This window comes from Typha angustifolia, chromosome 12, assembly GCF_048772165.1.
Source record: "Typha angustifolia cultivar Huaian chromosome 12, ASM4877216v1, whole genome shotgun sequence".
Taxonomy (NCBI): Eukaryota; Viridiplantae; Streptophyta; class Magnoliopsida; order Poales; family Typhaceae; genus Typha; species Typha angustifolia.
The window spans coordinates 1,435,748-1,458,577 of NC_133250.1; the positions used below are offsets into that span (position 1 = coordinate 1,435,748).

At 35.2% G+C, this 22,830-nt stretch overlaps 2 protein-coding genes across 3 annotated transcripts; both read left to right on the forward strand.

Annotated features, from left to right (window-relative positions):
- Window positions 1–1,947: 1,947 nt before the first annotated feature.
- LOC140772215 (probable serine/threonine-protein kinase At1g09600) lies at window positions 1,948–8,496 on the forward strand. 2 transcript variants are annotated; one of them, XM_073114166.1, is made up of 9 exons: window positions 1,948–2,089; window positions 2,217–3,111; window positions 4,025–4,309; window positions 4,426–4,743; window positions 5,342–5,569; window positions 6,006–6,106; window positions 6,238–6,304; window positions 7,036–7,449; window positions 7,770–8,496. In XM_073114166.1, exons 2-9 carry the CDS (start codon window positions 2,614–2,616, stop codon window positions 7,926–7,928), a joined length of 2,070 nt encoding a protein of 689 aa, XP_072970267.1. In that variant the 5' UTR covers window positions 1,948–2,089; window positions 2,217–2,613; the 3' UTR covers window positions 7,929–8,496. The 2 variants fall into 2 exon arrangements, with proteins under 2 accessions (XP_072970267.1, XP_072970266.1); XM_073114165.1 differs by having other exon boundaries at window positions 1,948–3,111.
- A 7,666-nt stretch (window positions 8,497–16,162) lies between these two features.
- On the forward strand, window positions 16,163–22,728 carry LOC140772040 (uncharacterized). The gene is made up of 10 exons (XM_073113927.1): window positions 16,163–16,509; window positions 16,679–16,717; window positions 16,877–16,997; window positions 18,192–18,253; window positions 18,928–18,995; window positions 19,262–19,311; window positions 20,090–20,159; window positions 20,719–20,839; window positions 20,925–21,041; window positions 22,289–22,728. The coding sequence occupies exons 1-10, from the start codon at window positions 16,201–16,203 to the stop codon at window positions 22,382–22,384; spliced, it is 1,053 nt and encodes a 350-aa protein (XP_072970028.1). The 5' UTR covers window positions 16,163–16,200; the 3' UTR covers window positions 22,385–22,728.
- Window positions 22,729–22,830: the final 102 nt, after the last annotated feature.

Genomic DNA, 22,830 nt, shown 5'->3' on the forward strand with positions numbered 1-22,830 from the left:
GCATTTTAGATCAATTTTCAGCTTTTCGTTTTGTCCTTCAATTATGTGGCACTATTATTTTAACTTCGGTTTAGTATGGACAATATTAAGTTACCACTTTTCTTACGAAAAAAAAAATTTGTTTCATACTAATCTGGTTTGACTAGGAAAGATTGAGAATTGAAAACTTAATAGCGTCGAAGTTGAACAATTTCGGTTGAGGTTCGAAGTCGAGAACACACATACAATATGAATACCCTAACCATAATCACTGTCTCATTGGCATGAGGCATACAAAATATTGATAAAAAAAAAGGCATCTGTATTTTAGCAATGAGCATGTAGATGTTTTTGTGATCCTTTCTGGTGTCTTAACACTATTTTGTTGTCCTTCATACTTTGGGTAGTTTGATTATTTGATGTGCCTTAAGGGTAAGAGTTAGGAGCATGATAATTCTCTCAAAAAAAGATCAGGATATTTATTATTTTGAGTGTGTCCGAAAGGGCTACATAATCTGCGGCATTGTTTCTATTGCATTTCACGATTCTAAGAATTAAATCACTAAACTATAATATTTTCTTCAAAAGTTTGCTAAGTATAATGAATTTTCATTATTTTATCACATATTTATTTCACCTTAAACACGAGACAAATAAGTTACTAAACCAGTGGATCACTAGGGCTATAAATGAGCCCGGACAAATCGGTTTTAGCTCAAGCTCAACTAGAATTACTTTCAAGCCTAAAACACTGTTTTAGCTCAGCTTAGCTCAACTTGACTCAAGACGAGCCTAAATCAAACTTCTTTTCAAATCAAGTTAGACTGAGCTAGATCAAGCTCAATCCAAGCCTAGACTTGATCAAACGGCCTAGCCAGCTCGTGCCTAGCCCGATTTGGACCGGGCTAAGCCCTGCTCGAACCTGATTTAGCCCCGGCCCAGCCCAAGCCCAAACTACGCATGGGCTGCACGGGCTAGCCCTTTGCCCGCTTGACCCGGCCCGAAAGCTCGCCTATTTGGCTTGCAACTAGGCCCGCCTATTCTGCTACAATACTTACTCATTCTGCTACAGTGAAAACCAACAAAAATTTTAGTATTGTACAGTTTTATATTTTTTTAGAGCACAAATTTAAATTTTTTTAAATTTATTATTATTATTTTTTAAATAGAGGGACATTAATATTTTTTAAAAAATAAGCTAATAGTAAAAAAAAAAAAAATCTAAAAATAGCTAAAATGTGGGTTGGGCCGAATGATTGATGGGTCAGGCCAGCCCAGCTCAATCGACTAGCCCAATCTCTCACGGGCTGACGGATAGTAACGGGCTAGACTATTCTAGCCCTGCTCGAATCCGGCTCGGCCCGAGTGATTGGTGGCTCGGGCCGTGAATAAATACTTAAGCTTGGTTAGCCCGAAAAACTCGACTCGAACCTAGCCCAGCCTGCCCGATGATCATGTCTATCCAAGCTTGAAAAATTTCAAGCCAAGCTAGATTGAGCCGAGCCAAATCCAAACTTGAAAAGAGCATGTTTTCAAGCCGAGCTGGACCGAGCAAGAGCTTAAGCCGATTTTGGGTTGAGTCTGAGCGAGCTGACTTTAGTTAAGGCTCGGCTCGAAATTAATTTTAAGCATAAAATATTATTTAGGCTCAGCTTAGCTGGATTATAGTGAGTCAAACTCGAGCTTATGCCAAGCTAAGCCCCTTAAATTGTCGTTTGATCCAGCAACTTATGTGTAAATTTAAATGTTGCTGAGCAGACTATTGAGGTATTTAAGTTTTGAAGTATAATTAATGCAAAAAATAATAATAATTGAGAGGGCTAATTTGGTAAAGAAAAAAAAAATCTAATTATAATAATAACTAAAATCCAATTACAAAACGAGAAAAACTAAAAATAGAAACACTTCACAAAAGAAGTTGGCGCGCACGTAACTATGATCTGTCCCTCTTTCACCGTTGCACGAGAATGGTCGTGCTCTCCTCTCCTTTCCTCTCTCTCTCTCTCTCTCTCTCTCATCTCAGTTGCGTGTGCGGCAGCGCAGCACATCGAAATCCTTCGGCCCAGCTCAAATTTAGCTCTGTGGTGGTCGAGAATCCTTCTCTCCTTCGGTTTCTCACTTCCACCTCGTTGGAATTTTCCTTCCTTACTTTTCCTCAAACAAAAACCATTCTAATACCTTTTTTTTTTTCCTTCTTTTTTTGGGTTTCTCCATGTTTTGCTCCGCACCATTCGCAGAAACAGAAAGGGGGAGCTGTGGGTAACGCGAGATGAGGTTCCATTGTTTCGGAAATTTGAAGAAAAATAACCCAAGAGGCGAAGCCCATGCCCTTGTTTTCCGGCAATCGCTGCGCAAGGTGGGATTTTGATCCTTTTCCGGTGTTCGGGCTCAGGGTTTTGATCCTTCTCCTTGGAGGAACGTAAATGATCAGAAGCCGCATTGTTATGAAATAGGAATCGCTTTATCACTTTCGGTCAGTTTGGGAAAAGGTTTTGATTTGGCTGAGTAAAGAAAAAGCTTGCAATTTTGCGAAGAATTTGAGATAGGTTTCACATTGATTCACCCTTCCTGGGGTTGTGAAGGTTTGAGGTGATGGTGTTTGCGCAAATGCTGCTTTGATAGCTACCTTAGGAAATGGGCTGCATTTGCTCCAAAGGAATTGCCTCAGATGAAAATGTCGAGAATCTGCGCAAGGCCTCCTTTTCAAACAAGTCATTGAAGCGGCTTGTTACGCTATCTAAGAAAGAGGAGCTTGTTGCACCAAGTGCGGATCTTGCCGCAGGGAGAATATCAGGGCCTAATTCAAGGGTGAAAGAAAATGGGGTTGTCGCGGTATCTTTAACGACAAATGAGCAGGAGAGGAAAGTGGTGGTATCAGTCGATAGGACCAGGAAGGCAGTTGGACACCAGAGACGAGCTACTGTCGATGCTGGGGCTAATAGTAAAGAGCCTGATGTGAGCGCTGTCAATGCAAATGATGCTGAACCCAGTTTAGGAATTGTTGATCTACCCACAGGTTTCTCAGGAGAGCATGTGATAGCTGGCTGGCCTTCTTGGCTCACTTCTGTGGCAGGGGAAGTGGTAAATGGTTGGCTACCACGGAGAGCTGATACGTTTGAGAAATTGGAAAAGGTAAATGCTCTAACCACATCTTGTATATAGAATTATCTACAGTTTGCAAAGTGCAAACTTACTTGAATCAATCTAAGGATGTCTAAAACCAAATAAAAAAATGTATATCGATTTGCTTTGACCTACTATTAGAACCCTTCCATGCTGGGTTGAACCATGCTTATTTAATATGAATAGTGTCTTCTTTTCTTTCTTTGAGTAATTACTGAAGACGATTGTATAAAGATTACTACTAGGTCAGCAAGAGGGAATTCTTACATAAACTTAGACCATCTTACTTTCAGCACACACTAGTTTCTGAGTACACTATTATAGTATCATCAGTAAAAATGATTGCAAGTGTACAATAGATCATTTAATTTAGAATGCATTTGACTTCATTTTTTGTAAGACAAACATGGAACACAAATTTTCTATTTAAAATGACAGTTGCCCTGCTTTTTCATGTATTCCTTTTGCTATCTGATTCAATTTCCAACTTGTGATGGCAAAATTAAGATGTTATGATGTTGGGTGCTGATAGAAACACACGGAAGGCTTTACAGGGAAGGCCTTGATCTTTACTTGCAGAGGTCTTTGAATCAACTTCTATTTAGTGCATACAAAAGCAGAAGGCACCTTTTTTAGCTATGAAGGCACCATGGTTATTATGGCATGTGGGGTTCTCTATCTAAATTTTTACATGTTTGATGTGGGTCAAGTGATCGACCAATATGGCTAGAATTGTAAGCTAGTTTTTCGCATCTGTCATTTAAATAAAACATGCTAGACTAGTTGATAGTCATTATATTTCTTCTTCTAATTCATAGAGTTACCGTATTACTAATAATTTGTTTCCGTAACAATATGTACTGCATTCCCTTGAATAACTAACCATTTGATATGTTTTTTTGATCATTCAAAACTCTTGCAGATTGGACAAGGAACTTACAGTAATGTATTTAAAGCCCGTGATCTTGAAACTGACAAAATTGTTGCACTCAAGAAAGTGCGGTTTGTTAATATGGATCCTGAAAGTGTACGCTTTATGGCAAGAGAAATCCAGATATTAAGAAAACTTGATCATCCAAATGTTATAAAGCTTGAAGGCATAGTTACATCCCGGATGTCATGCAGCTTGTATCTGGTATTTGAGTATATGGAGCATGATCTTGCTGGACTTGCAGCAACTCCAGGCCTAAAGTTCACCGAAGCACAGGTATTTGATAAGATAAATACATTATATTATTAATAACCTTCAATAATTCCTTCTAATAGTCCTCTTTTCTATCATTTATACATACTCATTATGACCACCTTACACATAACTATTAGGTCAAGTGTTACATGCAACAGCTACTTCATGGGCTCGATCACTGCCACAGTCATGGCGTTCTACATCGAGATATCAAGGGTTCAAATCTTCTTATTGATAATAACGGCATTCTTAAAATAGCAGATTTTGGTCTAGCAACCTTCTTTAGCCCTGATCAGGAACAACCATTGACAAGTCGTGTTGTAACACTGTGGTATCGACCTCCAGAACTTTTGCTGGGTGCTACAGAGTATGGTATTGCAGTTGATTTGTGGAGTTCTGGTTGCATCCTTGCAGAATTGCTTGCAGGCAAGCCAATCATGCCAGGACGAACTGAGGTATATCCCTTTGAAGATTATATTATAGATCTCCTCAGAAATTTATAGAATAGTGAACGGCTTAGGATTAGGGAAACACTAGTAGGATTGCTGAACTTGGTATTCTGAAGACTAAACTTTATGCATGCTTTTTCCTACTTCACAATTAGATTCTGTAAGAAAATCCTCCTACTGGAATGCAATAGTCTTGTTCATATTTTTATTTTTTAATTTTGGGACACTAAACAACCAGATAGACACTTTACATATCCTTTTCTTTCGAGTGCTTACAGTTACTTGATAAACCACCATTAAATCTCTGGTACAATCAATAAATGTCCACTGTCTGAGACTTGATTGGTAATGATGAATTGTTCAGAAGAAACACATTTCTCTAATTAGAAGGTCCTTTTCTCTAGCGTCATGTACATTTCCCTTGCAAATACTAATTCTACCATATTTTCATTATCATAAAAAATATGCCAGTTTACTACCACAATAACTGCATGCTTCTATGCTTCTTGCATGTGACACTTTGATGGGTTCTTCATTCTGATGACTATGACTGTTGTCCTTTGGCTTATATTTTGACTGTCCTTGGCCACTATACAATGTCCAGGTGGAGCAACTCCACAAAATTTTCAAGCTCTGTGGATCACCATCAGATGAGTACTGGAGGAAATCTAAGTTGCCACATGCAACAATTTTCAAACCCCAACACCAATACAGGCGTTGTGTTGCTGAGACATTTAAGGATTTTCCTCCATCAGCTTTAGCTCTTCTGGATTCCCTACTTGCAATAGAACCAGCAGCTCGTGGAACAGCATCTTCTGCTCTTCAGAGTGAAGTAAGTTATTGGCCTTTTCCTTTCTGTTGATTGGAGAACAGGGTTTGCTGTCATTTGGTACTCTCCTAGTCAATAAATTCTGGTTCCTGGTTGAGGTCATGTCTACAACTTGTAATGGAAACTAATATTCTCAAAGTTCGATTGACTAAAATGTTATGTCTTCCATGATACTCTGTTCTCTATATCCTCTCTTATCCATATAAATGCATGTATACATATCAATATACTTACGGATAACTTTTAAATATTATTGTTTACAATTCAGAGAAAGGCCAATATCTCTTAAAAAGTAAAATTATTTTGCAATAGGTCTTTTAATCCTTTAAGAATTTTTTCATTTGACTGTTTCATTTTGCAGAATCTGTATGTTTTTCCCCTTTCTTTTAACCTTCTCTTCATTTTACTGTTTTACTAACAAATAGTTTTAAAATTGCAGTTTTTCAGAACAAAGCCACTTGCCTGTGATCCATCAAGTTTGCCTAAATATCCACCAAGCAAGGAGTATGATGCTAAACTTCGCGAGGAGGAAGCTAGGAGGTATTTTATCTTATATCTAACACAATCAGTTCACAAGTTTAGTGATCCCTCATTATCTGTGAATAGACTTTTATATAATGGAAGGCCCATAAATAGTTGGATCTTGACATTGTTCTCTGTCATATTAACAGGCAGAAGACAACAGGGAAAAAGGAGTCCAAAGCGGTGCCAGTTTCAGATGCCAATGCAGAACTGCAGGTATATTTTTGTTATCTAATTATCACGAGGAATTGCCTCTGATTAATATTTCATGATTAGCTCTATAAGGATTATGTTATAAAAAAATATTTTATGTTATCTTGCTCTGTCAGTGAAATGCAATATACAGCGAATAATTCCTTATAAAGTCTTATATTAACCAAATAGATTTTAATTTGCTTTTCCACCATTATTCTTCTTATTGTTGTCATATAGTAGGTTCACACAATCACAAATTGGTCTGTGGCATACTGAGTACCTCAGTAAAATTGCTTGGCACCTCAAGTAAATCACGTGGAAGAAAAGGACAATTTAATCAACATATATAAGGAACACCCTAATTTATATGCAAGAGGGCAGAACAAAGAAGCTAGAGCAATGGGTTATAGAAATTATCTGTGAAGTCAACAGACAATGGTTGACGTCTTCATTTGCACAAAATAGAGTGAATATGAGATTTATCTGTGAGGTTTCCAAGGACAACTGGATGATAATTAGGATCTCAACATATCTTATATATTGTATTGTCAGGATTTGGGACAATGTAAAACTCACTGTCACTGTTGGATCAATTTGGTGAAATTAAGTAGCGGAAAACTGATAGATGTGAGTTATGCTTTCAAAGTGATAAAAGTTTAATCTAATAAACAGTGGGAAATTTGCAGGACTTTAGAGTTGTTTAATATTTTTATGTGATAAGTTTTTCTTTTGTTTTCTGACCTTCCCAACAGAAACGACATGGACAACAAAATGCGAAAAGCAGCAGTGAGAAGTATACTCCACAAGAGGATAGTGGATCAGGGTTCCGAATTGAGCCTCCTGGACTACCAGCAGCAATGCAGACTTCTGGATTTGGATCGACATGGCATAAGAAGGGAAATCATGATGATCATCGAACAGTTCCGGGCCGCTCTTACAGTTCAGTTAGGGTATCAAATGGCCCTCAGCTCAAGACGCAGAGATCACATATGCCTCAGTCAGGTGTTACTATTGAATTATACAATTCCTCTGGTTCGGCAGCTGCTAGAAGCACTGCCAACTCCAGATACAATAGGCTTGATGTTGCTGAGACTTCTGAGAAGCACGTGCTGGATAGACCTGCCTCTTCTCACAAGAAAGATTTAGGAATCAAGGACACAACTGTGGTAAGTAATGACTATATTATGTTTTTTATCAGGTTAAAAATGGAAGTGCAGTTGCTCATGTGGGCTGAAGCTGTATATCTAACTGCACTATAATTACTGCCTATAGAATATGCAAATTGATCTTTGGAACTTATGATCAAGCTCAGCTTCAAAGAATCCTTGAGTCTAGCATATTGGATTAAGCTCAAGCTATTTACTCAACCTTTCTCACAGATTAAATAATTGGAATAATAAGGGATCTTTAAATATTTATAAGTTAATTCCTTTTGGTGTGGACTGCTTCATGTTGCTAATATATATGCCTGTTTTTATAAACTTAGGGCTATGGAGGTAAGAACCGAAGAATCCACTATTCTGGACCACTGATGCCTCCAGGTGGGAATCTTGATGACATGCTTAAAGAGCATGAGAGACAGATCCAACAGGCGGTTCGCAAAGCACGCCTTGAAAAGGACAAGACAAAGAAAAATTTCTTTTGAGAAGATTCAATCCAAAATATTCACATGTCCATAGAAGAAACGGCAGTTAAATGAGGTTCTACAGGGAGATTTCATTGATTCATCATTGAAAGGAAAATAGCTCTACGGCAAAATGTTTGCAAATGAGAATCATCCACACCCATGGCTGCAACCAGTAAGCCATTTTCTGCATTGCTGAGGATTGATACCAAGTAATTTTGTTTCTACAGCTCTGGAGAATCTCCTCATTGTTCGAGACTCATCCCTATCGATAATTTTATTGTCTCATCTTCTCATCTTGTAAATTAAATCCATCTTCGCGGTTGTGCATATTGTAAGATACCTGAGTTGGCTTCTTTAGCAGAACTGTCAGGCGAAAAAATATATAATGAGTGCATCTAGGCAATTTTTGGAGCGCAAGTATACAAAGCAATGAAGCTGCTCATGGAACGCAAAGGAAAACGAAGTTTTTGTCCAGTTTTACAGCAACATGTGTATTTATTCCATCTTTTGAGATATGGATAAACGCAATAAACGTCAGTGTAATCTGTACATAATATTATTTGATGACTTCTCATTAATAGTTCAACTGTCAGATCATTCATTTGTTGTCCAACTTTTGCTTAGTTCCATGAGCACTCTTGGTTTAATCTTATTATTGTCAAGATTTTGCCACTTCAGAAGCTTCCTTGAAGATAAGCATTTGCATGATTAACTAACTGCTTGGAGATTCACAATTATCTTCAAACATGCATGAAATTTGAATCAAAAAGAGAAATGAGAGGCAGAAAAGAGCAACTAATGAGAGATTGGAATTGTCTTGATTACATAGATCTCATATAATTTGTTTCAATTTGCTGAAAGTTGTCCTCCTGCAAGATATCTCTCACACTACAAAATCAGAAGCTATTCTAATCAGACTGACATGGCCTTAGAAAACCTTTCTAGAATTAATACGACAGAACTCATTTTTGGCAGAAGCTATGAAACTTGGAGCTCCGAAAAATAAAAAAATAAAAGAACTTAGCTACAATTTTGTTGCTAAAACTATTCTCATTGAACATATTTATGTAACCTAAATTCTTTCATATGATCCATTTTAATTACTGCATAGTATCTCATGCTGATTGATGGAAGATATGCACCATGATGGAAGCTCAGAATGCAAGATACATAGTTGGCCAGTCTCTTATTGGCCTACTTAGATAATAAAGTTTCAATCGAAACATTTTAACAAAAATTAATAGGTTGATCTTATCTGATGTTCTTGAAGTCCTTGTGAAAGTAAAGATGAAAACCAAAAATCTACTGATTAAGATCAAGCCATTGAAATTGATCTTCATCCTATTTAATTTTTTTAAAAATAGCCATTTCTATCTCTCTAAAAGTGACTCCATCTCAAAGAGAGAAAGTGGTTCGAAAATCAAGTATACTGAAATATTTTTAGAATCAGAATGAGCATCCACCAACATCTTGTTCTAATTTTAGAATTGCATGTAACATGACTACTAATTAACAATGTAACTAAGGACATACACTTAAACAAGTTTGACAAGAAAATTAAATATTTATTTCCCCTCCGGTGGAGATATCATCGTCGTCGGTGAACGACGGTGGTGGCGGCGGATGCTTCCGCTTGTGCGGCGGCTTCGGCTCGACATATCCGCAAAGCCCATAGAGGCACGGCGACGGGAACGGGCACCGGCGGCTGCAGTCGCCGCAGTGGAAAGGGTTCACCATCACGTTGACGCAGAACCCGCGGCAGCACTTCCACCGGAACGGACACCGGATGCCGCAAAACCCGCAGTTATATTCGTCGGACGTGACGTCGATGCACTGGTTCCGGCAACACAGCCGCCGCGTGCGCGGCGGCAGCCCTCGCCGGCATATCCACGGCTGATACCGGCAGCCGGCCTGCCGCGGCCGCCGGCCAAGGCTCACTTTGGCCAGCCAAGGGGAGGTGGTCGAGTTGAGCCAAGAGTGCCCATCATCTTTCTCTTGCATTGCATGCAAACGTACAATGAAGAGTAACAGCACGAAGATTACTACAAGAAGAGTAGATGTTTGAGAACCCATTTGGCTTCTCAATTCGTCTATCTACTTAACTAGATCTGGATGTCTGGAAGTCTAAATATGGTAAGAATTCGACCGTTATGCCAAGTTTTCCCGGGTAAAATAAACGTCCTTCATGCTTTCCTCGGCAATTGAAGCAAGAGATCACTCGTGTTTCTTCATATAAATTACGTTGTTTTCTTTTAATTATAGTATACTTATCTGAATAAGAAATAGAAGGAGAACACGATTTACGTGAGGTAATTAAAGTAGTTTTACTTACCTTTTCTTTTCTATTTCACCCTTTGCATGTAAAGTGTATAAGCTTTTCACAAAGGTAACAAATTTTTTTCACCCATCACGATAAACGAGTTCATTTATATAGATCGTATTGTTTACGTTAAATCTAGTTATAATTAGTTTATTCTATATGATAGAATGTGGGATGTAATAAAAGCATGGCGTAGGATGTTTTAAATTAGGAAAATACTTCAATTCACTTTTAAAAATTATAAACTTAATCTAACGGCTATAATAGCCAGTTTTCATACTCGGTACCGGTTTTTCAGTACCGGTTCCAAAACCACATTACGTAAGAAAAAGAATATATTAATTAAGAAGATTTAATTACGTGTGTCTAACTTTCTAATTTTCTTATTATACCTTTGAAGATCTTAACCATTAGATCTTCGTTAAACTGATTGATAAACAATTAACTATTGGTATGGAAGAAGCGCTCTACAAGTTTTTTTTTCTTGCGTTAAGATTTCTCTCTTAAATATAATTATGGCTTAATTATAGGAGATATCATTTAATATTAAATAATTTAAATTTGATTATTTGGAGATAAACTTCAATTTAAATATAATTCTCTATCTCTATCTATTAAAATTTAATTTAAATCAATCTTAAACTAATGGGAGATATATGTAAATAATAAAAAATAATCAAAAAGATAAAATGTAATTAAATTTTCATCAAGTTCATTATAAAACACATCAATACCCTTATTTTGATATATATATATATACATTACTCTCAATTAATGATATATATGTCTTTTACTTGATAAAATATTAAGATAATATAATTGTTAAAAAATAATGTGCAAGATTATATGTCTTAAAAAAAATTACCTACTGAACCAGTAATATCTTTCATTCCTATTATCAATGTTTTGAAAGGCGGCCGCAGATGGCGAGCGGTCACCCCACCGCCTAGCGCCTAGGCGGAAGGCAGGTGACAAGGTAGTCTAACATTTTTAATAAAAATATATATATAAATAAATAAATAAACATATATAATATACATAATCATAATTCACAACCATAATAACATAAATACATAAATAGCAACAAGTTCTAAAATAAAATACTAAATAACATAATCATAATTCACAACCATAATAACATAATCACAATTCATAACCACAATAACATAATCACAATTCACAACTATAATAACATAAATACATAATCAAATATTCAAAATTATCGCAACCATAAGTTCCTAGCAACAAGTTCACAATCATAACAAATAATATGATAAAACATATCAAAATCATAAGGTCCATAACAAATAACATATAATTCAAAATTCAAAATTATCAAGTTCATAACAAGTTCACAACTATAACATAAAGGCCATCTTCTAATCTTCTTCACAATCTATGGGAGGAACTTCATCTACCAAAAGATTATCATCGGAATCATCATCAAATTCTAGCTCAACATCATCCTCATCGTCTGTATCCTCATCTGACTCAATTAATTGCTCATCTAGAAAAGTGGAAGGAGTGCTATAGTAGCTTGAGTAGATCTAGTGCTCCTCCTTGATCTTAAATATTCTTCGGCTCCTGATGCTTCTGTCACCATCTCCCAAGTTAACCCTTCACTTGGAAAGACGTCTTGCTCTACGATCATTATCCAACCATTCCCTTGCATTATTTCTTTCTTTTGAAATGACTGGATCCTTTTCTTTCACTATCTTTCGATCCTTCATTCTTATATTAAATTGTACATAAACAAGATCATTTAGCCTCTTCATTTCCAATCTATTTCTCTTCTTTGAATGAATATGAAATCATCACATCAAAGACTAAATCAATTTGATTATAAAATTCATCAATTTAGCTTAGTTAATACAATGATTAATGATATATTACCCATTCAAAGGAGCTCCAATTTTTTTCACATCCTGAAAAGCTACATGTTAAATTAAAAATCTTAACCGCCATACATTTCAAGTAGGGAGCACTGGCTCCATATACACTCTACCAATGAACTATAACCATAAAAATTAAAAAATAACTTAGTAACATACAAAGAATAAAACTGTAAAAGACATGTTTTACACTTTTACAACATATGCTAATTAATAATTATTACCTCGATTGAATTCATCATTGTTAACTTCTCTTGTTAATCTTGCTAGCGGTCTCCCAAATATCCCAGTGGTATCCTTATATGCTTTCATTTCCATATTTGAAATGTGAACTTGAATGGCTTGATCTAGATAAAAGTTCTCAATCAACTAAGAACACCATCCATTACATTAAAGTTAGTCTCCATCTCATCTAAATTTCTATAAAAATAGTATGAATTTAAGTAATATGCAGTAGCGTGGAGATGTGTATCAAGCTTTCTATTTGTGTAGTGATCAATTGCATCTAGAAAAGGCTTGGAAGATGTCTCATTATTATTGAAAATATTCTTTATTTCTTTCTTAACATCTTTCAACCCACCATATATGAATCCCATTGATGGCTTTCTTTCACCATCAACAACTCGTAGCAACTTTACCAAATGAGTGATTACTTTAACTACTAATAACACTTGCCTTCAAAATTGGTTATTGAGGAAAGTAGAATAAATCCTTTTTCCTTTCGTAGTTTTTGACTATTTGCAACCTAAAAATTCATCGGAAGTAAACATAAGCCTTAATGTTTTTTTCTACTCTAAAAGACTCTGTAATGTGAGAAATGAAGTGGCAAATCTTGTAACCCGAGGTCTCATGATCTTTCTTTTTGTGTAAACTGATGCATCAAACGCAATGTTTTGTGATATCCATAAATAAACACAGTGATTTCCCTTCCACGTTCAATTGAACCCTTAATCATTTCTTCTTTTGATATCATTTCTAACATGGGCAGCACAAGATGTCCAATATATACGATGATAATTTTTCTTTAGCAACCGTGCAGCTGCTAAATTAGTAGCAGCATTATCAGTCACAACTTGAAGCTGCTAATATATACAATGATAATTTTGCTTTCTTAATACCCTCAACAACAATATTGTGAATGTATTCACCTGTATGTGAATTTTTAGAACAATCAACTGAATGTAGAAAACTAACCCCCAGCTCATAATTGACATACAAATTCATAATACTTCTTTTTTTTTTTTCAATCTGTCCAAGCGTCAGTTAAAACGGAGCAGCCATTTTTCTTCTATGCAGCTCTATGGTTCTCAAAATCATCATTTGTTTTAGCCACTTGCTTCTTCAAAAGTGGCTCATGTAACTCATGCATAGTTGTCGGCTTGAATCCTGGATCATACTGACCAACTTCTTCCATCAATACATGAAATAATTTATCAGTAACAGCATTAAATGGAATGCCACACTTATAAACCCAATGAGCTAAGTACATTAGCACTCTATCTCTTTATTTTTTTGCAAAAGTATCTTTTATAATTGTCTGTACCATCTTCCCCCGCTCTCTAATTGAAACTTCTGGATCAATAGATGTGTATTTGTCTAAAGGACCTCTACTTCTTAGCCTTTTACTTCCAACTTCTAAAATTTCTGAATCTTTCCTTTCTCCAAATATATTTATTTCTGCTCTCAATTGTACTTCTTCTTTTGATTTATCTTTCTTTCTCCTTTTGTTCCCCTCTATATGCTCTTTAATAACTTTTTTTTGCCTTATTTGTAGCTTTTGGACAAGGCGCAACATCACCTCTAACATGATCAATATGCTTCTTGAATCTACTAATTCCTCCTTTAGTAACCTTCCCACAAAATCTATATTTCATCGTGTTGATATCAATTTTATTTGGAAAGTATCCATATTGCCACCCTAGATCATTAGAGCCAACAGGCACAAAAAATTCAAATGAAGTTGACCCAACCACAAACAGTATTTGTGAGGAATTAGTGGTCATATTTGACTACTTGTATTCTGTAATGAAATTGGGCAAAAAACAAATATGATTGATAATTTATAATTCACATTTCAGATTTAAAATAGTAATTAATTACTGTTTTACCTCCTCCAGTAAAACAGATAGTAAGATATTTACTAATTATTGATTACTAATTTACTCTCTAGTTAATACTTAATAACTTAATCCAGTAATTCACTAATTCAAGTGAAATATTAGAAACGGATTAACACTAAAAGTTAACTCACTGTTAAATATTAATCTATAATCTTAATTAAGGAATTAAGTAATAAGAAACAGAGAAAAATATATTATCTAACAATTACTAAATTAATTTCTGAATTAAGTAATTAACAATCTTAATTAACAGAATCAGAGAAAAAAATAGAAGAAATGAGGAACTAAGTAATAAGAAATAGAGAAAAACTGAAAAACATATTATCAGATAGTTACTAAATTAATTTATGAATTAAGTAATTAACAATCATTAACAGATTACTAATTAACATTCAAGTATTCAATAGATTAGCATAATAGCAGATAACTACTTCAATTAATTTCTAAATTAACTAGAGGAATTAAGTAATAAGAAACACTGAAACAGAGAAAAACTGAAAAACATATTATCAGATAATTACTAAATTAATTTCTGAATTAAGTAATTAACCATCATTAACATATTAAGTGATTAACTAATTAATGAACATATTATCATTATTATCAGATAATCACTAAGTCACTAACAGATTAAGATTTAACTACTTTAGACAAAATTGAAAATTAAAAAAAAAATTAACTACTTCGGTGTTGAGAGAGAGAGAGGGGAGAGAGTGAGAGAGTGAAATTGTGAGAGTGAGAGAGAGAGAGGGATTAGGGATTTAGGGATTTAGAGATTTTAGTGAGAGAGAGAGAGGGCACAGTGAGCAGCGAGAGACAGAGAGAAGAATGATTTATATTAATGGTTAATGGTTAGTTTTTTTAGTGGATATTGGATAATCCGATCCATTATAGAAAAACTCGATAAGATGGGTTTGGCGGGCCGAACCGCCAACCCGTCTTATCGGGCCGCGCGGCTTGCTAGTGCTTTTTGGCGCTCAGGCGGCTCGCCAATGCGGTAGACCGCCTTCTACGAGCGCCAGGCGGAGTTGTGGGGTGGCTGGTGCACCGCCCCATCATGGCAGTCGCCTTTTCCGCTTTTCAATACATTGCCTATTATACTTTTAAAGATCTTAATCGTTAAATCTTCATCAAATTGATTGATAAAAGAATTAACTCTATGGCACGGAACTCTTTAAATTAATTTTATTTTATACTTTTATTTATTTATCATTAGAAAGCATTGGTGTTCTTGAATCATGATTCAGGATCCTGTTGTACTGTGAAAAAGGGAAGCATTTGATAGTTTAATCATCTGTTAATTTATTTATAAGGTGAAATGCTCATCCCACTCTTCCAAATGATTTTTTTTTAAAATGTTTAATAATTTGAAATTTTGAAATTGTTTAATAGTGATATTTGAAATATCATATGCAAAAATACATTATGTTAGTTAAATCTAATTAATCATAATTAAATTAAACTTAGATTTAAAAAAGAAAATATTATTTTGTTCCATGCGTAAATTTTTTAAAATAGTTTAAAAGTTATCCAATATTTTACCCAATATCATTGCAGCACAAAAATATCTTATTTATGTGACACAAAAATGGTTGATAAATATTTTACACTCTAAATTTTAAAATAAAATATGTTTTAGTCAATTGGTCAATTATATATATTTATTAATTTTAATAATAATATTTTATTAGGAATACTTTGTTTTAAAACTAACTATAGTGACAATTCTGAGAGATTATTTTAGCAGCAACTATTATTATATAAAAAACTATATAATGCCAATTATGCATAAATAATAATAATAATAATAATAATAATAATAATAATAATAATAATAATAATAATAATAATAATAATAATAATAATAATAATTTTAAAAAAAACTGCTCAAAGTGAATCAATCTTCACCGCTCGTGCCATACAAAGAAACCGAGGAGGAGTTGAAAGCCAAGAACGCCATGCTATCTTTTCCTTCTTCCCTCCCTCTCCGATCCACCCAAAGCATCAACCTTTCTCCTTCCAATCCAAAAGGAACCCATTTTTCCATATCTAGGCTGCAATTCCCATCTGGGTTTTCGAGAATCTCCACGAAAAAGAACGAGTGGAGCATTTCCACAAACAGATTACGTGCATCTTCTCCAGGAACAGAGCATGATGCGAAGGAGACAAGCCAGGGATCCGAGGAGAAACCCACCCTTCCGTCGAGTTCAGGAAGCCCAGCGAATAGTTTCTTGTCTCTCCTTTGCCCCCTCCTCAAGTTCTTCGGTGTAAAGAGCTCCCTTCACTTTCCTTTTTATTTTTTCTCGGATTAGTTCTTTGTATGCCTTGCACTAATGGCAATCGATCAATCACATTATTCTGACACATCTATGATTTTAAGTGGAAGTTGATGAAAAGTGCTAGAGATTTATGATACCATGTTTCTCTTGGCTACAGGGAGGAGATCCTTCTCAGGAACGTAACGAGCTTCTAGAGGTAGTCTCAGCTGAATTCCTTCATGATGTTTCCTTTTACATGAGATTACAATCCAGAGAGACAATAATCTTGTTATCGATCTAAAATCTTTTGTTTCGACTTTGTATGCTCCATATTAGCCGATATTCTCAAATTAAATGAGTGATTGCCTTCTAACAGGTCGCAACATCTTCAGTGTCTAGTTTAGCTAGACTTCCATGGGGATCAAAAGTTGTTACTCAGAAAGGAAGCAACTTGATTTCTGCAACAACTATACCAAACTTGCAACTGTATGAGTTTGGTAATATCTCTTGTTCCTTTTAGCCCTTTTTTTTTAATATATAGGATTCTTTTGTTAATAGTGATAAAGAGCCAGTTCTTATATTTGGTCCTAGCTTTTGTTTACTGTGACAGCAACTCTATGAAATCAGTGTACTATCGAACTGAACCAATGATCCTTTTATTTGGTATCTATATTAACAATAGGAAAGTGATGAAAAAAGAACAGCTTGTAATGCAGATGAGTGGAGCTTGTAACGCAGATGAGTGGTTAGAGATAGTAGTAAAGTATTTTGCAATGAATAGTCATTTTTATTTTATGATTGTTAATTGGAGGAGAAACTCATCATTCAAGCCATAAATTCACTATGGGTTGACATGGCTAGTTATCCCCCCATTGTTTGAAAGGTTTCAACAGTAACTTCAGCTTATGACCTTATGCTAGTTTTCTGTAAGTTTAATTGTACTTAACCTAACCATGCTGGAGCTTCCGTACAAGGAGTGAATTAATAAAATCATGCCCTGCTATAAGAGTTATCATTTTGAATTTGGTCACATCATTGCACAAAATCATTACAGAAATCTATCATTTGGACTAGAACATTTCAATTTTTTTTGTGTGCTTATTTCAACTTTTTGAATACAGGTTCAAGAAAATTTGTTGACATGCTTTCAAAGTCTTTAGCAACATAGGAAAATTTTAGTACTATTTGCGTTCTCATATTTTTCATGATCATTGTTAACCAGCCATAGATTTACCTTTCTTCCTTTTAAATATTTTGTTTATCCCAGCCCATCTCATACCGGAAGTTCTGTATAAAGAGCTTTTAGTTCTTTATGCTCAATCTACTCAAAAAAACTGTTGGGAAAAAACCTCTTCTATGCCAATTACTCATTTGCATATTGGTCTCTCATTATATGCCACAACTCAACTTTTATATCTTATACCTTATTTTCTTTTCTCATATCATTTGCCTTATGTAATTATTCAATACTGGCTCTTTGTTATAAGTAGTGAATACATAGACATAGAAGGAAAAGGTTATAAACTTATAATATCACATTCATGTGAAATAGCACCAAATTTAGTCTCCAGTTTTCATTTGACTGTGTGCGTTACTTCCATATTGATCCTATTATGTTTAATCATGAGGCCATGCTGCTATTGGGCTTCCAATAATTTGCATCTGACATTCTGAATACCATATGTCAACAGAGGCATGCCCCTTTTGTAGGAGAGTCCGGGAAGCCCTGACTGAGTTGGATCTCTCTGTAGAGGTACCATACTACATGCTCAAGGTTTTCTAATTTTCCAAATAAGATAAAGAGGTACAGGACTATTTGTGTGCGATCTATCTATACAAACAAAAAAACTAATAATCTTTTAGGGATAATTTCACTTAGATTTTATAAACTTTTTTTTGGTATATACAGACCCCTAAATTATTGAATACCTCTCAAATCTTTATTCCGTTAGTTTTTCAATTAATTTTTACATCCATAAGTTGTCACGTGATTAACACGTAACTAACTTTCTGATTTACCCTAATTTTTTTAGGGAAGAAAGAAAGAAAAATATTAATATACCAAATATCATTATAAGTAGAGAGGCATTTCTGTCTTTTCAGTTTTTTTCATTGACGACGCCAGAGGAGTCAGAGGTTTCCAATAGTTTAGGGGTCTATGTATACCAAAAAAAATTCAGAGATATATGAAAATAGACAATAATACAGAGAGCCTAAGTAGAATTATCTTAATCTTCTATACTAGTTTAGTTATATTTGATGGACCTCTTATTGGAGTGAAAATTTTGAATTATACCTGCCAAGCATGCTTTATCTATCTATAAACAAATCAGGAATTAATTGTCTGTTGAAAAGATGAATGCCCTTCTACTAGTGAATTATTCTGATTTCATTTGTAATGTAATTTAATCATTGTAAAATTTCCAGGTTTATCCCTGCCCAAAAGGATCACTAAGACATAGGGAAATGGTACGAAAGATCGGTGGAAAGGAGCAGTATGTATTCCCTAATGGTTTATTGAGTGATATATCCACTTAATTATTGTGAGCACTGCATTCATATTTATTGTCAGGTTAATGCTTGTTGTATCCATGCATTTTGTCATGAATCATTTAGTGTATTAGACAATAGACAATTTTATTGAGATATATTCTTCAAAATCTATTTTTTAGTGTAGACCAAAATGTATTATTTTATCTTAGATGTCTTTCTTTGTGTTTATGTCATGCATCTGAGCTTTTACTTTCAAGTTTTGATGCAGGTTTCCCTTTCTTGTCGACCTAATTACTGGAATCTCAATGTACGAAAGTGGTAAGCTCATGTTGTAATGTGCTTTAAGTCATCTACTCAATGGTAGATCTTAATTGAATTTTCTTTTACCTATGCCAGGATACACTATTGTCTGTTCGATGGTGTTTGGATATACCTTCATCATGCTTAACTAAGTTAATTTATATTTACTATTCTCTCTTGTTGGAGGACAACTTTCAAAGGAAATGTCATTTTGCAGCTCTAGCCAGACTATCTTTGGGCTATACTAGTTAGATCTGTGTCTCATATGCGAGAAGTTATTATGGAAGACTCAACACACAAAAAACACTCATCATTCTCTTCCTAGAAAAAAGCTTTAAGTATATATTTTTGCTAGCTCACGAAAAAATGACTTTGTGGGGGCACCCAATGCCTATGACCTTTGGGTCCGTGATGAATTCCATGAACCAGACTCAGATGTCTTTGACATAGGACATATTGCATATGTATAGGGAAAAACACATTCACTTCCTAGAAAAAGCTTTAACTATATATTTTGCTAGCTCACGAAAGAATGACTTTGTGGGGGCACCTGACGCCGATGACCTTTGGGTCCCTGATGAATTCCATGAACCGGACTCACATGTTTTTGACATAGGACCCATTGCATATGTATAGGAGCTGTATATGTGCCATATAAAAGGAGCTAATCTGAGAAACTTTTGCATGTATTCTCTTTGTGATTCTTCTATAGTCAAATCTTCTTGTTGTTGTGAATGTGGCTTTGATCTTATTGTTATAAAATGACAGCTCCTTGATACTTATTCTGCATGTCCAGGAGATATTGTAAAATACCTATTCAGTCAATATGGTGAAGGAAGAAAACCCTCTTTTGGGCTCTTGGGAAGGTACCACAACTTAGCATTAGTTCTTAAAGATTTTCTGTTCTAGTGTTGATGGAGGTACTGAGCCAAAAATAATTAGAACACAGCAGCATTTAGTTTTAAATTCCTCTGACCTTGTAGCATCAATGGTTGATATAATAACCAATGGTTTTGTGGAGAATCGGAGGTACTTGATATAATAACCAATCTCTGTTCTCTTATTATCATTTTGTGGTTGTCATTAAAAAACATAGATTAAGATAGTACTGAAACCCAATTAGTTGTGCAATAAGGCTAACTTTCAGCATTCTAGTGAGAGAAATATATTTAAATTTTAAAATCTTAGTACTCCATTTAAATTATTGGTGTATATGCTAGCTATGTAGCAGAACTTTTCTACACAATTTAGCCGTGCTACTAGTATGGTTTAACATATGGTTTTTGTTCTGACATCATCATGGCTATTGAAGCATAGAATTGTCGTCAGGGTTTCTTAAATAGCTGAAAGTTTTGTGGAATAAATGATTGTCAGTTGTCTATAGAGAATGCACAATTCTGAAGCACGTGATTCTGTATTTTGCAGCACACTGTTCACAGGTTGGGTACCTACGCTCCTTCGAGCAGGCAGAGGAATGACATTGTGGAGTAAAGCTGGAGTAGAACCTTCAAAGAAGATGGAGCTCTTTTCATATGAGAACAATTATGTGAGCATCATTTATAATTTTTCACATCTTAAGTGAGAGTGCAACCTGACTTCTACGGTTCTACCTTGCTTTTCTGTTTCTTAAGCATGCAAGAATTGTTCGTGAGGCACTTTGTGAATTGGAGCTTCCTTACATCCTCCAAAATGTTGGAGAGGGGTCATCGAAATCTGAGATTCTCTTCAGGATATCTGGTTCCAAGAAGGTAATACTTCTATTTAATGATTCTCTTCCATAGGGTTGTAGACAAACCAAACCTAAGTGAGCCGACTTTGGCTCAGGCTCGGCTCGAAATTAATTTCGAGCCAAAATTTCTGTGCAAGCTCCAGTCAGCACAATCTGAGCCAAGTTGCAGTCGAGCTCGAGCCGAGCCCGAGCCTTAAACGAGCCTATTTACAAGCCTTAAATGAGCCGAGTTCAATTTGAGCCAAGCTCATCAAGCCTTAAATGAGCCTATTTTCAAGCCGGCTTCGGCTTCAGCTCGATCTAATAATATAAATTATACATAGTTATTAATATATATAATTAATTAGAGCTTATTGAGTGTTAGTTGGCTTCGACTTCAGTTGAAGCTTGGCTTGAAATTAATTTTGAGCCTAAATTAGCAGGATAGGCTCAGCTCTGCTTAATTCAAGCCTATCTCGAGCTGAGTCTGACAGCCCTACTCTTCCATCCATATGTCGTAGTCTAGCTAAGATAAGGTTGTAGTCCAGTGAATATAGACTAAGAGCATTTGGTCATATAAGTTTTCTCATTGTAATAAAGGCAATTTATGTGATTCAGAATTTTTCAGATAATAAGGGCAACCAAGTACCTGAGATTCCTGTAAATGCAGGTCCTCATGAGGGGAAGATGTATGCTTCCTTGACCTCATGATTAAAGGCTGTTTCATGACTGGGAATAGAGCAATAAGATTAAACATTAATAAGCACTTTGCCTAAACCACAAATCCTTGTCTATTTCATAATATCCATCTTTGTTAACTTGCTTTATTTTGTTGATTAAATCTTCCTGCATTTAGCATACTTGAAGACTAGCAGAATGAAGTTGTTGAATAGAGCTTATGGTGGAACCTTGACAGACAACAGATTTTCCCAAGAATAACCCTCTAGTGATCAAGTGTCAGTTGTATATCTATTTCATATTTACTGAAATTTGGCTTTTCCTGGAAACTGGGATCCATAGTGATTGGTTTGACACTTCACGTGTCCTTGTATGGACAAAATTATAGGTCTTTGTGGCAATGGCGAATATGGTGAAGCTATTGCTTTACTTGCAAAGTTAAACAAGCAATAATACTAGATCCAGTGAACCTTTTAGGATACAGAGCTGCTAACTACAAATTTGACTTTCATATTGGTATTTTATAATATGACCATCAACCTCAGACTCAAAAGTAAAAACATGCTTGTCACTTGGTCTTGGCAATAACTGTAGCTTCTTCTGTTGCAGGTGCCTTATCTTATAGACCCTAATACTGGATTTCAAGCGGGGGATTACAAGAAAATATTGTCCTACTTGTTCCAAACATACTCCCCTGGTGGCTAGTCTCTCTCTGTTCCAAATTTTAGCTACTGTTAACTGCTGGACCTGTATATCAGCTTGAGAAACTTTTTGAAGCCCATGCCCATTAATCCAGGTGTTTGCAAATTCCAATTAGGCAGACAGCAAGCAGTGCAAAGATATAGTTGTAAATTTATGTCAACAGTTTCTTTTCTTCAATTTTGAAAACCCTACCAATTTATTGGCAGAATGATTGTATAGAATGAGACAAACGGCCTTGCTTTCTGCACAATGATGTTCAGACTAACATTCCCAGTATAATACAATGAGTGTAATGTCTAGAATGGTAACCTGATTACCACATATCAGATGCTTGATTGCCCTATCCATGATATGCCTTGAGTAGTAGTAAGCATGGAACTTCTATATAACTTGATACAATTTTATTTTTGAATGATATGTCAAACAAAACATTGTGTATTGCGCAGTTC

Excerpts from the sequence above, each read along its gene's own strand:
- LOC140772215 (XM_073114165.1), top strand. The coding sequence starts at position 2,614 with ATGGGCTGCATTTGCTCCAAAGGAATTGCCTCAGATGAAAATGTCGAG. Across the intron at positions 4,744-5,341 it reads TCATGCCAGGACGAACTGAG|GTGGAGCAACTCCACAAAAT; the intron begins GTATATCCCTTT and ends TACAATGTCCAG. Across the intron at positions 7,450-7,769 it reads GAATCAAGGACACAACTGTG|GGCTATGGAGGTAAGAACCG; the intron begins GTAAGTAATGAC and ends TTATAAACTTAG.
- LOC140772040 (XM_073113927.1), top strand. The coding sequence starts at position 16,201 with ATGCTATCTTTTCCTTCTTCCCTCCCTCTCCGATCCACCCAAAGCATC. Across the intron at positions 20,840-20,924 it reads TTTCATATGAGAACAATTAT|CATGCAAGAATTGTTCGTGA; the intron begins GTGAGCATCATT and ends CTGTTTCTTAAG. Across the intron at positions 21,042-22,288 it reads GGATATCTGGTTCCAAGAAG|GTGCCTTATCTTATAGACCC; the intron begins GTAATACTTCTA and ends CTTCTGTTGCAG.